The sequence below is a fragment of the Xenopus laevis genome, chromosome 3S, assembly GCF_017654675.1.
Source record: "Xenopus laevis strain J_2021 chromosome 3S, Xenopus_laevis_v10.1, whole genome shotgun sequence".
In the NCBI taxonomy this organism is placed as follows: domain Eukaryota; kingdom Metazoa; phylum Chordata; class Amphibia; order Anura; family Pipidae; genus Xenopus; species Xenopus laevis.
In genome coordinates, this window is record NC_054376.1 from 54,796,987 (window position 1) to 54,812,540 (window position 15,554).

Here is a 15,554-nt window from a genome sequence, read left to right on the forward strand (position 1 = left end):
AACACAGTTCTGTTTTGGGCACCCACCAGCACACAGTTGAACTATGATTTACAGGAGAAGGAAAGCTACTGAAGCAGTTTATTGCCAATAGATCAGCCACAATAGTGCAAGCTATTATGATACTTACTAATGTCATCTTCATGGTACATAACAGAATGAAAAGGAACTGCTTGGTCCTTAAAGAATCTCTCAGATGGCTCCACATAGAATGTGCCTTGAGGGGTTTTAATAAATCCTTCGAATCTACCATCAACAACAGATCCGTGACTCAAAGTCCCCTGCTCACCTGAAAAAGAATTAAGAATACAATTTAAAAGAAGTAAAAAAAATTATATATTATATATATATATATAGTAGCAAACTGATTTGTTAACAGAACATGGCCCTCATTCTAGTAATGATACAATTAAAAATGCAAGTGGTATGGCAGACATGATCGATCTTCATCCTGCTTTCATGTTGGTCCTATAGTTTGTTAGGTCAATATGTCTGCAGTGTTCTTGTTTAATGTAACATTAAATACAGAGAGAGAAAAAACACTACAGACACACACACAAAAGCAGGGTCTTGCGGATACTGTGTACACCGCATTGAAGTATTGGCGTATTCTCATTTACAAAGCGCCAACATATTCTGCTTCACTGTACAACATACGATAAAAATGAGGGGGGGGGGAATTGACACGCAAGGTAATAAGCAGGCAGTAGCTTTGTGGAGGAACACATTTTGCACTTAAATCTAGACTTACCAAATAACTGCCCAGTGTATATGTGAGAGGTATCATAATTAACAGTTTCTCCTCCAACCTCCAATTTAAAATCAGGCGAAAATAAAGATGTGTCCCTCTTCATACGAAGGTTGAACTGCCTGAAAAACAAGAAATATCTCAATAGTTAAGATGCAGTTTTAAACATCAGAGTATACACAATAACATACTATGTCTTCCGAGAGCTGTGGAAAAACAAATACACAAATCACTTTGTCTTAAAGATGCAGTATACTACATGTATCTTTGTTCATCATCATCTTAATATAGTCTGGTGTTCGCCCGTGCGCTCTTCTCCCTGTATTCGCTGGCATTTGGTGGCGCATGCGCAGTAGATGGATTTACCAGTAAGGATCTACTGCGCATGCTCCGAAAGATTTTCGGGCACATGCGAAGTAGATCCTTACCGGTAAATCCCTCTACTGCGCATGCGCCACCAAATGGCGCTACATTCTGAATATATATATTTATATATATTTACAGCAGGGAAAATGAGTATTTAACACGTCAAAGTTTTTGCTCAGTAAATATATTTCTAATGGGGCTATTGACATGAAATTTACACCAGATGTCGGTAACAACCCAAGTAATTGTTTTCCCTTCTGTATAGCCTATCAAGTGAACATTTCAGTATATATTATCCTTTAACATCTACGAGTCTCAACTTTGATCACCTGAAATGCAGATTCAACTGAGACGTGCCAGTGTAAAAAAAAAAAAAAAAAAAAAAAAAAAAGACACCTCTGACCGTTCATTGGCTTATGTAACCTAGCTCTTGGTTAGATTGTGAGCACAGTGGGGCTCATTTATAAACATTGGGCAAATTTGAACCTGGGCAATAACCCATAGCAACCAATCAGTGATTAGCTGAACACTGAAACCAATCATCTGATTGGTTGCTATGGGTTACTGCCCAGGTGCAAATTTTACCAGTGTTCACGAATGTGCCTCATATGAGCCAGATGGAAGAACTATACTACTATACTGGCTTTTCAATATGAGATAACTTAATGGCACAAACTTAAATATATATTTTTCATGTAACAGTGCTTTTAATATGCAATACTTAATTTAATTATAAAGAGTGCAGTGGGTAGAGTTTTTTGAACAGGACAATGTTATTTTCTGTCACATAAGGGCAATTCCACATTGATCAAACATATAATGCCCCAAACATGCACTGCAAAAACAACTAAAATATCTGTCCATTGTCCTTAAGAATCCCCTGAAACACTATAGCATTGGCACATGTAGTACGTTGCAAGAGACATACTAAAATAAAAGTGTCCTGATATTTTAGCAAAGCTGTTTTCTGTAGCCTATATTATGTTCTGATGAGAATTTATGGTCTTAGTGGTCACTTGCCCTTGAACGATACATGGGCGATATGATGCTGGAACATTGAAGCTTTGAGGAAAGTTTCAGATATCTCCCCAAAACTGACATTTTTGAGAAAGCCTTGCTTCTCTGTAGTGTGTAGAAGCAAGGCCTGGGTACACATTTTCGATTCAGTAGAATGTGTACTTTCCAAAAATATATGGTTTTGGGGGGTAAACCTATTTTCTGTGTTTTTACCCCACAAAAACTGCAGTAAATGTGTTGATTTTTCAATAGCTGAAGTAAAGTCCTGAACAATTTGGAAAACTTCATATTGGTGTTTCTAAATGCCAGAAACTTTTGTAAACCTATACAATGAACATCAAACTGTTCAGTGGACCCCTGGCAATCATATTCAGGGTGCTTTTTCTTGGTACCTAATACAGTGTGAGATATGCAGAGCAGCAAAATAAAACCTTTCAAAACCTTTTTTTTTATTTTTTTTATTAAAACCGCTATGTTCAGACAAGCTTTGATGTTTGGAAGTTAGGAGTATAGAGAGACACTTACCCATTCTGAAATCAGCAGAATGTATACTTTTCAGAAATATATGGGTTTCTGGGGTAAACCTACTGTTTCAGGATTTTTTTGCCTTGGAATCTAAAGTATGCCGTTTTCTGCCTTAGTGCTTTCAAAATTCGGTAATATACTGCAGGGAGTTTTTGCTGTACATAAGTCCTAAATCTCCCTAAAACTATATATTTCTGGTATTGGCATGTTCAAGAGACACAAGGTTTTCCAAATCAGTTAGATTTCATGAGTAAAATTAAATATTTTGCTGGTATAAATTCATATACTATGCAAAATACAAATTTTTAATTTTGGTTTGGTATTTAGCGCTATAAATCTTTTTGCAGAGGTGGAAATACATGAAAACTCAGGCAGATTTAGAAAGCTTAGTTTCACCTGAAAAAGAATAATGTATAGTTTTCCTAGGAAAACTATAGGTTTCCCCATCAGAAAATGCCCCTAAAGTGAGAGATCACAAAATGTTTAAAAAACGGCTGGCATTTACCGCAACCAAAAAGTGAAATTCTGGTGGCACTTAAAGGGTTATATCAAATAAATTAAATAAGTTAATATAGTAGCAGCATATAGAAAGCAGTTAATTAAACCAAATTCAGGTGAATGCTTATGGTTTATATGTTTCATTGTCTAGATTATATGTAAATATATGTTTTGCCATTTTTGACCAGTCAACACGGATATCAAACCAAACCTCTGCTACGATAGTGAAGATTGTGGAAAAAAATAGAGGGTTGAGGAAGAATCTTCAAATGGGGCCTGCTACACCTTTATATAAGGAAAGATGTACCCGCTTACTCAGTATTAGTAAGTACATCACAAAGCAATATTTAGAAAACACAGAAGCAAAAAACAACCTGTATGTATCTATATAAATATATAGATGGTGCTTAATGATGCAATTTCCTATAACTCACTTTTATAAGTACTCTCTAAATAGGGTTTCGATCTGTATTTTACAATAAGAGTAACACAATTTCCTGAACATTTCTCATATGTTTAAAGCCTTATGTGTATTATATAGACATAATGTACACAAGGGTACATATAACAAGTCACCAAGCAGTCCTACACCATACAAAGTTATAGGGTAATAGCCATGGAACTCAAAGGTTACTTATGAGAAATTCGATTTCCCCAATATAAAAAAATTGATACACGAGTTTCAGTGGGTCATGTTATGCGAGTGATATTTCTGAGCACTTTTAACAGACATGTTTTAAAGGTCATTCACGGATTTGAACATTGCAGACACATCTGCATTACTTACATTAAATAAAAAAGGAAAATTAGGCATTGGAAATGCCACAAAATGGTCCAAAATAGTTGGGGGGGGCAAAGGATAAACTAAAGACATTTAAATGTATAATGAACACCTCTGCATGATTAGGAAGGTGAAATACTCATTTTGAATTAATGATGGAATGCAGAAATCCATAGCAATCCTGCTGACAGTAAATTACAGCTCCTCAGCCAGCTGTTTCATAGAATACATAGTCAAACAGCTTTGGTTTGAATATAAAAGCAAAAAGCCTCAACTGTACCAACTGGTTAAACAAATCACACACACAACAACCGTGTGGATACTGTTAATTAACATCCATGCTTCAACAATTTCACTGAAGCTATCTTGTTGAACTGATTATAGGATAACGCTGCTAATAATAGAAAGACTGACCTAGCATCAACGTCAAAGGCAGGTTTACAGAAATCAACTGTGACTGTTTCCCCATTGCTGGATCTTCCTTGTATGTAAGATTAGCTACTTGCCATTATTCTTACTTCAAAGCTGGCTCGATGTTTAACGTGTTATTTTTGTCCTTTGGTTATAGGGCACAGACATATTTTGCAATGCCTTACAGATACACACATCAATTTTATATCAGGAGAACACAAATATTCTTTGTAGGCTGTGACTTGGCTGAAATTGAACCCAAGTGCTGCATGTTGGCAATGTAAACTACTGTACTGATAAATCAACTCAGTAACCAGTTACAAATCACCTTAAAATTTTCCTTAGAAAATTCTAATCTCTGTGTACTGGATCAGTGTCTTGTATATAAAGGGCTTATTATCCATGTTTACACTACATTTAGATGATGACTATGGTGTCACATGTAAGCAGGGTGTAGAACACATCAGTGCCTTGAAGGGCCACATATGGCCAAATAGCCTCCCCATTTATATCAGGAACAAAGTGAGTGCTGTTTGGGCTGCAGTGAATATACCCAATACAAATAACAGAAATAAACCCAGAAATTTACACCCAGTAGTATAAATTTAAAGAATGAGTAAAAAAAGAATCTCAGAACTATGCATTATCTAAATTTATGTTTAAGAGCTAATGTGAAACTCTGGAGGTATTCGGTGAAGGAGTTGTCAGTTAAAAAGGCAGTACAGGTATGGAATCCATTACACAGAAACCAGTTATACAGAAATCTTTGAATTACGAAAAAGACAGTCTCTCATTTCTCTTCATTTTATCCACATGAATCCAAATTTTTAAAAATGATTTCCTTTTTCTCTGTAATAATAAAACAGTTTGGATCAAGCACAAGGTACCAAGATATAATTAATCCTTATTGGAAGCAAAACAAGCCTATTGGGTTTATATAATGTTTACATGATTTTCTAGTAGATCCAAATCATGGAAAGAAAAAACCCAGGTCCTGAGCATTCTGGATAACAGGTCCCATACCTTTACTAATCTTAGGACTCCACGGACAATTCCGGCGCGCTGCGCAAAAACGCAGGCGTCACGCCGGCTGCGACGGAAATAAGGTAAGTAATGCTATTGTCGGATTGTGTTGCATTGTTGATGCGACACGACTGTCGGATGCAGACGCAGCATCGGGATCCAGCATCCAATAGAATTACTTATCTTATTTCTGTCGCATCCAACGCCACGCCTGCGTTTTTGCGCAACGCGTCGGATCACATCGGAAACGTCCGTCGAGTCTTGCCCTTAGACAACTTGCTTGCAAATTACAATCACAATGCATCTCATATTGGCTTGTCAAGAGAGTACAGACAGGGGTCTGCGCAGTGAGATTGTTTGTTTAGTTGAAAGCTACAAACCTGAACGACCATCTAGTTAACTAACTTTAGAAAAAGAGAAAATGACTGAGAATTGCATTATACAGTCTTCACACTTTTATCTCTGTAGTGCCTGGCCTCTTTGTACATATTCACAATCTTCATTTCTGGAAGTACAGATAATGCATACCTCCCATCATTTGAAAAAGGAAAAGAGGGACAAAAACTTGTGCCACACGTAAGGTATGTAAACTTTTTGGTCGTGCCCATTTTATGGGCATAACGTCTAATTAGCATGTCCACTTACAAAATTTGACAGGTTATGAAAGTTTGAACACATTTCTGGAAGTTTTAGTGCCATGTTTTATGTGTTATGATAGTTTTGCTAATGAAATTGTGAATTGCCCTTTAAGCTGCTTGTCTCAGTTCTCCCAAGAGATCTTCTTATCTTAAATAGTTATTGCAATCGTGTCTTTGCTTATCTTAAATTGTTACAAAAGTATCCAAGTGCACCTGCTGGCTGTTCTGGGCTCTGCCAAAAAGTTTCTTATATTAATTAAGTTTCAGAAACTTTGTAATTTTTTTTTTTTTTTTTTTTTGAGTCAGTGCAGGAGATCAATGAGCAAGTTGGGAAATTTCAGTGAGAAACCCCGGGACTGTGGGCTGAGCTGTCAAAATCTGGACTGTCCCACAGTTGGGAGTTATGATAATGTTTATGCACTGTTTCTACATAGGCCCAACTGAATGGATTCATGTTAAACATGGGGGGGGGGGGGTATATTTTCCCTTTAATGTTGATTTGGCAATTAATTACAATGAGACTCACTCTTCATGTATCAAAACAGTAAACACCTATGACCCTGGGTGCCCTTACACATCAAGCAGCAAAAATTGGACATGCAAGTACAACTGTGATTGCCATTTAAAGGAATGGGGAGCAATCCTAACTATTTTGTCACAAGTCCACATAGCTACTAATTGACAGAGATAAAACACCTTTACATTACAATTCCAAAAAACAAAATTCCAAAACGCCCCTACATTTGCATTACTAATGCCATATCTTATGTTTAGTATGTGTTTCTACTTAGACAAATAACATTTTCATTTGATGTCAGCGTGACTGTAGCAAGAGCCTAATTATGAAAAAGTGTCCGTTGCAAACTGCCTCTACACAGCTCAGCGAAGTCTGTCTGCTGGTGAATTTTAGATGAAACAGAAATTCTGATGTAGAGCAAGAATTTACTTCCCATGATTATAAGAAATGGGCAAGAAATGTCTGTTACCCAACTATAAATTTTAACAGCATTAATACCAGGCATATAGCACAAGATATTCTGATTTATATGATATACAGATATGAATCCATATTCAAAACTCCTATAAAATGTTTGTTTCAAAATTAAATGAACAAACTAATCATGTTGCCTTTGGCCCGCAGTTAAGATAAGGACAAGAACACTGCCAGCATTCTGGTAAAGAACACTTTTCAGTTTGAGGTATACTGGTATAGGATCAGTTATCCAGAAAGCTCCAAATTATGGAATGGCTGTCTCTCTTATGGGTCCATTTACTAAAGCTCGGTAAATTTCCGTATGTTACTACTGCCAATATTTTTCCGCCAAAATATTCGCATCGACTACGTTTACTAAACAGCGATGCGCTCAGAAATCGTGATCACATGCGGTATCTACGTTAATGAACCAGCTTATGTTAGCGGTAATTTTAGTGATTTGCAAATTTTCTGGTGACAAATTACATTTGCGAATATTTATGCTATAAAATATTCTTGTTTTATGGCGGTTATTATGGCAATTTTTACTGTGACATTTATGGCCAGAAATGCATCTTCAAAACTCAAACTTTGACTGATGATTATACCATCCAACAAAATTACCAGAGTAACACCAATCAAACATGTATGCATCATATAAACCGATACCGTTAAGGATTTCCTTTTTCTCTGTAATCATAAAACAATACCTTGTAAAGCAGCCTATTTGATGTTTACATGAATTTCTAGTAGACGTAAGGTATGAAGATCCAAATTATGGATACATCTCCACGGCCCCAAGTGTTTCATACCCTGTAGGCACTTAATCGCAAGTCCATGATTAAGTGCCCTAAAGGTACAAAACGAGTAGAGCCCATGGAGATGTATTTTTAACTTCTACTAATAAATATAGTTTTATATTTTGTTTTTTTGGCCCTGTGTATTCTTTTCAGTGCCTGATAGCCCCTTTTTTTCTGTTTGCACATATTGGCTTGCTGCTCCCTGAAGTTGAGGGTCTGGGGCTGGTGCACCTGAACCACTGGATGTACTTGGTGAGCTATTTATATTGACATTCTGGAGCACATTTCTGTTTCTATTTATATCTAAACTGTGTCATCAAGCAGAATAAGGCAATTATTTTCTCTAAAAGGAAACGAACAATAGTCACATACCATAAAATGAATTTCTCAAAGGAAACATTGTCAAGTTTTGTCTAAAATATACATATATTCCCCCCCCCCAAAGGCTACATTACTTTACAGAAAGGAATCAGACAAGAGTTATCACTTTTTATCTTAACAGTATGCCTTTAATATGACAAGTCCAAGGACTTTCCATGTCTTTTAGGGTGATAGAACACAGGACATTTTGTTGCCCACAGTACATTTTCAGTATTACAGGTGACAAGACCACCCTAGATTCCTTCCCACTGGCAGTAATGTAAACCAAAGTTGCCTTATAAGGAACTTGTGGCTACTTCGCGCCACGTATATGTCTTCACACTGGCGATTCACATTACTGCAAGTGTAAAGGAAACTAGGGATGTTTTGTCGTTGCCAATATATAAACTACAAAATGTACCATTGCCCTTAAGTGGCAAAGGGCTACCAGCTATGGTGAAAGTTAACCGGCACTCTCAAAATAGGTGCAGTGGTTTAACACCCCAAGCTGCCAGTAAGTGTTTTTGACTGCCCCCACATCTCTCTCTATGGGAGGTAATGATAACTTGGCATCAGTCAAAACTACCCCTTAAATGTTTTGTTACTGCATTTTCAGAACCATACCATTGTTATAATGTTCTTTGTTTGCCTTCAATCAACAGCACTGGCAGTCTGCTATTTGTAGTGGCCAAAAATGATATTTTCAAGAAAAAAAACTAGCGCATCACAACAACATAGGCGCACTTATGAAATGAGAAAAAGTGATAGGAACAGTATTGTGTTGATTTATTTATTCTTAAACTGAAAAATCTTCAAACACTAACTACCGGTAATAAAATAAAAATCAAACATTTGCAAAACAGCAGCACATACCTGCAGACGTTAAATCCTGGGAACTGAAACAAAATAATGCTCAAAAAGACTTGGGATTCATGCCAAGGGCAGTTAGTACAAAAAAGACAGATATACCTTTGGATCACATTTCCCTAAGCTTTCAAGCAGAGGAAGACCACAAAAAGGCTGGCTCCTTGATAAAGGCGCATTTATGTAGGAAATCAGCAAAGAGAAAACACGTTATTAAAGACATACCAAGGTAAATTGTACACATGTAACAATATATCAGAGATGCCATCCCCAGATATCAACATCCTGGGGCTGGCACTTTTTTCTCAGGTTAATGAGTGACATCTTGGGGGTCAATAGTGTGAAATGCTGAATCGACGGTTAAAAAAACATCACAATGTGTGTCATTTTTGTGGCACACACTTGAGGCAAAAATCATTAAGCAACACTTGTATGCAATTCTGTATTATTTATTTAATCACTTTTCCCTTGTGAATTATAGTGCACAGAGACAAGTGATATTACGTTACTTGAATGCATATGGAATAATCACAATGCAATTACATCAGCCCTCAAGGAAGGAAACTCCGAACAAATGGCGTCTTGTTTTGCCCAAGGCTCTCATAGCTATCCTTAAAATATTTTAATACTCCTGGTTATAGATTATACACATTAGACAGTACAAAATATCCACCAATTATGTAGAAATGTAACTTATGGGGTAGCATGTACATTAATAAGTTAATATCCTTGGTGCATCTCAACGACTCTTCACAATATACCCCCTTGTATTGCCTTCTAATTTGATAGATGAGAATAATTTTGACTATCCATATCCTACAGGGTGTTTTTAGTTTTAATCTCTAAAGTTAGTCCTTGCTTAATAAAAGGGATGAGGTGAAGTGGTAATGTAAAAAGCCTGCAAAGAATTTATAACATTTCCAGCATTCATTTATTTTAAGTTGCCCAGCCTTGCCCCAATGCCTGCTCTAACTTTTTGCAGAGCTGCACACTGTATTTGCAAGTACAAAGTCCTACAGGCTTCTGTAAAAAAAAAAAAAAAGTGTTTTATTATGACTAGCAAGGATGGAACAGGCTAATTATATATATTTTTACCCCCAACCAGCTACTTTCTCATCTGAACCGGCTATAGAATTTTTTTTGAGTGTGGGGATACTGAATTTTATTTCTAGAGATCGAAAACAAATCCAAAAAACCGTCTAGAAATTTTTGTGTACATTGTCAATCACCATTAGTTGTAGTGTAACAAAGTTTCACAAAAAAATGAGCTCATTATATGTTGAACACTAACAGGTAAATGTATTTAATCATAGCAACCAATCAGATTTTAGTTTTAATTTTTTAACTTTTAAAACAAACTGCTGATTGGTTGCTACAGGCAATTGCACGAAGGGCAACGGAGCACCTATGTGCATACATATGTGCATTTCATACATAAAACAAACACAACTGCAGTGTGTTTCTCCTATTATGATAGGAGAATGCTTTATTCATACAAACTATGTCAAGACAGTTCTAAAAGAAAAAAGGATTTTCCCACAGTAAGGAGCTTTCACCTTTCTCTAAGACACCACTGCACAAATAAATAGCACCACTCCTTTAGTGAAATGTTGTTGATGTACAAGTTTAGTCAAGGCTTAACCTGCACCAGCATGCCCAGTATAACCAGATCTTTAAGGTTCTGATTGTTTAAGTCTTAACTGAGCTTGTGTTACCACATACAACATTCCCAGATTTCTGGTCTTCTGTTGGGTCACACAATATACTCAGGTACACAGGATTGAAAACATAACAAAATACATGAATCAGACACAGGAGTGAATAGCTTGGGTTTTTAGAAGAATTCAGAATGAAAAAGCAGCAAAGCCTGTTTATGAAATTAACCCATGAATTTATAATTCTCCAAGTGGCAGTAATTTACAGGTCTGATAGCTGTTTAATAAACAGATAATACTATTGGCTTTATATTGCAAATTATACAGCTAAATTTGTTTGTTAATTATTCCCTTGTAGGGTGCATTATCCATTTAGTTTAAGCACTGCATGTTTAAACTTGCATGATTAGAACAGATCTGGACGGATTGTCACAGTTATCAGTCTATTTCATTTCCTTGCTTGTCGTAGTTTAGCCATGTCATGGCTTGCCAGCCTGTCTGTACTGATAGAGAATGTTTAAAGGCTCGCTATAGAGAAAGGAAAGGTTATATTTGTCACAGGTGGGAAGAAGTGATAGGTTACAACACAGATTAAACATTGCTTATCTTTCTAGCAGTAATGTTTTGTCAGTGCTGTCCAAAAAATGGTTTGCTGGAAAGATCAAAAGACTTTTAAAAGTATATTCTGAAACTGCCAATAGCAGTACTTAAAAGCAAATTGTATCAGCCATGTAAGGCTAAGGCCACACTAGGCGATAGCGCCGCGATTTGACTCGCGGCGACTTTTCGCCGCGACTTTTAAGCCGCAATCGCTGGGGAAACTTTTGCGCTGGCGTCTATGGGGAATCGCGAAAAATCGCCAGCGTAAAAACACACGCGGCGATCTTTTCTCTACTGTCGCTCGAAATTGCCTCGCTAGACGATTTTGAGCGACAATAGAAAAAAGATCGCCGCGTGTGTTTTTACGCTGGATTCCCCATAGACGCCAGCGCAAAAGTTTCCCCAGCGATTGCGGCTTAAAAGTCGCCGCGAGTCAAATCGCGGCGCTATCGCCTAGTGTGGCCTTAGCCTTAATGTATAGCTCTGACTATGGAACAGAAATCCTTTGAGCAGTATTTGTCATCTTATCTGTATATAAAAAATTTTTTGGTGGATTTTCCCCAATCCTGGCGTGGCTTTTTACTCATAATATGGCTGCCCTGGAATGAGTAACTTATGCGAAAGGGAGGTGCAAGCATTCTTCCCTCTCACACTAGATACCGCATGCTTCTCACATGATACTCATATGGCTCATAGATCTTAGGGTTTAGCTTAAAGGAATATGGTCAGGTGGGTAAAAATGCTTTACAAAAGGATTTAAAAGCACAGGGAAAAAAACCAAAAACTGACAAGTCCAGTTCACGTGGATAAAAACATCCAGCACATTATACTGTATACGTGAGATTCATTTTTAACAATCCTGTCTAATGCAGAGGAGGCAAATCTCTGTTTTCTAAGGAGAATATTAAAGCGATACTGCCACCAGAAAATAACCTTTTTTTTTATATCCATCATAACATTATCTTTGAATGGTGTATTTAATTTTGCCATAAAAGTATTTGCCTGATGCATTTACATTACCTTTTTACCATCATGGTTCTTTATAAGGGGACTGCCATATTTGTGCAGCAATAGTCCGTTAGCTTTAGAAACTTTAACTGACAGGCTGAGAAGGGACAGTCAGGTTGGCAAAACAGTCAGGTTTAGGAACATTAAGTAACAATTACTTACAAAAGCAGAACGATCAGCAAAAAACCTATAGGTAACTTTTAATGTAGATTAATACATTTTTAGTGTCAGTCTCACTTTAAGCATGAAGTTTTGTTTTCTGCTATATGTTGATTTGAGGAGAGTAATCATTAACTCCCGGTAATCTCCTCAGAGAAGTCAACTGTGCATTTCCCTGCAACATTTACTGCCCCCACAAAAAGAGCAATAGTGCATTTTAGGATGATAATCCAAGGTCAAGAATATCTTGCAGCTCTTCCCATAGAAATGTATGGAAAGCAATCCATGAAAGCACTATATGCAGTGGAAATCAAAGTGCCCGTGTGCCTTATCCCAAAAAGGGGTTTGGAATCTCCCCATTAGAAACCATTCATGATTTTTTTCATTCTTTCACAATTATTTGTTTAGGAATCATAAATATGAATGTTAAATTAAAGAGATGGTTTGCTAAAATATAAATTGACAAATTTTCAGAATATGCAGACATTACCATTTATAATCAGGTCTCATATGGAATTATTAAAGGAACAGTAACACCAAAAAAGTGTTTTAAAGTAATGAAAATATCATGTAGTGTTTCCCTGCACTGGTAAAACTGATCTGTTTGCTTCAGAAACACTACTATAGTTAATATAAACAAGCTGCTGTGTAGCAATGGCGGAAATTGAAAAAGGCTATATGGCACAGGTTAAGGGCAGAGAAACACGCTGCTATTTCGCGAGATAAGTCACCTAGCACCAAATCGTTTCTTCTTCGGGTGACTAATCTTCCCAAACTGCCTTGCCGCTGGTGATTTACATTCTAGCCGGCGGGAGGCAGTTCATAGATTAGTTGGCCAAAGAAGAGGAGATTTGTCGCCGGGTGACTAATCTCCCCGAATCTGAGTGTGTCTCTGCCATAAGATGCTTCGATTTTCTAAGTCGCTCAAAGTTGCCTCACGAGGAAACTTTGGGCGACTTAGGAAATTGAAGCACCACGAGTACATTGCCGCTGGCGATTCTTCATTTTACCAGACGAAAGGCAGAGGGAAGTCAGCTCGGGAGATTGTCACCCAGAAGAAGAGGCGATTCGTTGCCAGACGACTAAATCTCCCCGAATCTGCCTGTTTGCTTAAGACCTAAATAGTGGATAACGGATAACACCATTATGTTATCTGCTGTGTAACTTGAGCCCTTTGTTACACAGCAGCTTATTTATATAAACAATAATGTTTCTGAAGCAAACAGCAGTTTTACAAGTGCAGGGCAACGCTGCATTATATATTACTTTAAAACTCACATTTTTTGATGTCACTGTTCCTTTAAGGGGCAGATTTATCACATGTGAGATTAGAACTCACCACATAAAAAATTCCCCATGTTCTATTCATTCCTATGTGAACAACTATAGAGCATTACACTCCCTCCAAACACGGAGGACTTTTGCCCTTGAACAGGTAGATACCAGGAAAGAGGTATGAGTTTTAAGGGCAGAAAAAAACTCCCACACGCTACAGACAAAGATAGCACAGATTGCTCTCTATCGACCAAAAACTGCAGTTCATAATGTGTTGACATTTTTAATACATAAATGACTGCTCTAAAAATAAGTGTAATTATATTCGATACTCAAACAACCGCACTTGTATAAAATATGTGAGGGGAGTTCTCAGGCCCAGATCAGCCCTTGTATGGCATCAGTTTATCTTTTTTTATTCATGAGCCAAATGTAAATGCTTGTGTTGGGGAGAAACACAGGCATGCAAAAAGTCCATGGAAGTGCCAAATAAGTGTTGTGATTGGTCATCTGGTAGCCCTATATGGCCTGGCAGCCTACAGGAGGCTCTGTTTGGCAGTACACCTGCTTTTTTATGCAACCAAAACTTTCATGAAGCATGGAATTCAAATAGAAGCACCTGCTTTGAGGAAGAGCAACATCGAAGGGGGTTGGTGAGCAAAATGTTGCTCAAGAGCCACTGGTTGGGGATCACTGGCCTATCTGATCGGAGGAAACAGAGTAATAGTGGATTCCAGTTATGATCCAGCCCTGCCCAGTGACATTGTTCATAGTCGCATGGTGATGTCCCCGAGCATGGCCAGAATAAGATTTGAATGCATGAAGGGGAAGATTAGAGGGGACGAATAACAAATGGGACAATTGGGGTGCATATGAGAAATTGAATTACAAACAGTAGTTTAAAAATTACTTTTAAGGGAAAGCAGTAGATTACTCTTTAGAAACCGGACATTTGTGCCATATGTTTTGCTTTTATTTTAAAAAGTTACATTACATGTGAAATAGTTTTCTACTATGGGAAAGCACCTGTTATACATGTATATTCATATACAGTACAAAATTAACACAAGTTCATTTAACTAGTTATTAAATGTAATCATTAAACAGTAATTTTGCTTAACGATACCCATGGCCAAGTTGAACTAGTTCAACAGTATAAAACAAATGGCATCACATTTAGGTAAAAAGATTTTATTAGTATAAATATTAGGTGGGTTGCTTAGGAAGGTATATACAGGGACCTTTACGTATAATGACAAGTTAATAAAGGAATAGTGCCAACCTGACTTGAAACACAATTCAGCAGTTTCATTTAGTAGGGTCCTTGCAGGCCTAATGGTTTTAACATACTTTTTTTATAGAATTGTATTAAACCATAAAGTGCTAAATATGCTCAGAGATAAAAACAACTGCCTGTACTTGTAACATCTGTATCTCCGGGCAACTAATCTTGCCGAAAAGCCTTCCCTTGGCTCACGAGGAAACTTCGGGCGGGATTATAGCCGGCGGGGAAGCATTTTGGGGACATTAGTCGCCCGAAGAAGAGGCGATTTGTCGCCGAGCTTCTATATCTCCCCGAATCTTAGCGTCTGCCCTTACCCTTAGGGGCAAATGTGAACAGGCATTAGAAGATGTTAAACTGATAAGGACGGGAAATGCAATGAAAATGCAGGCTATGGTACATATAGACAAATATAGCTGTGACGTCATGTATTATGACCAATCAGCAACGGAGATGCTCAGAACCAGAGCAGCTCAGTAAGAGGCCAAATACCTTGTCTACACCATGCTGTGCCTGACACAATATGACAATGACAAAGCCATTATAAATCAGCCTAAGGCTCCTATTTGCTAGT

The 15,554-nt window shown here is 37.4% G+C and overlaps 1 protein-coding gene across 1 annotated transcript in view; it reads right to left on the reverse strand.

The window, feature by feature from the left end:
- Positions 1 to 15,554, reverse strand: part of adam10.S (ADAM metallopeptidase domain 10 S homeolog) — a 72,483-nt gene that overhangs the window by 32,265 nt on the left and 24,664 nt on the right. Inside the window, 4 exon segments of the mRNA NM_001090443.1 lie at positions 128 to 206; positions 209 to 230; positions 232 to 286; positions 749 to 867. Coding sequence (NP_001083912.1) covers positions 128 to 206; positions 209 to 230; positions 232 to 286; positions 749 to 867 — 275 coding nt within the window.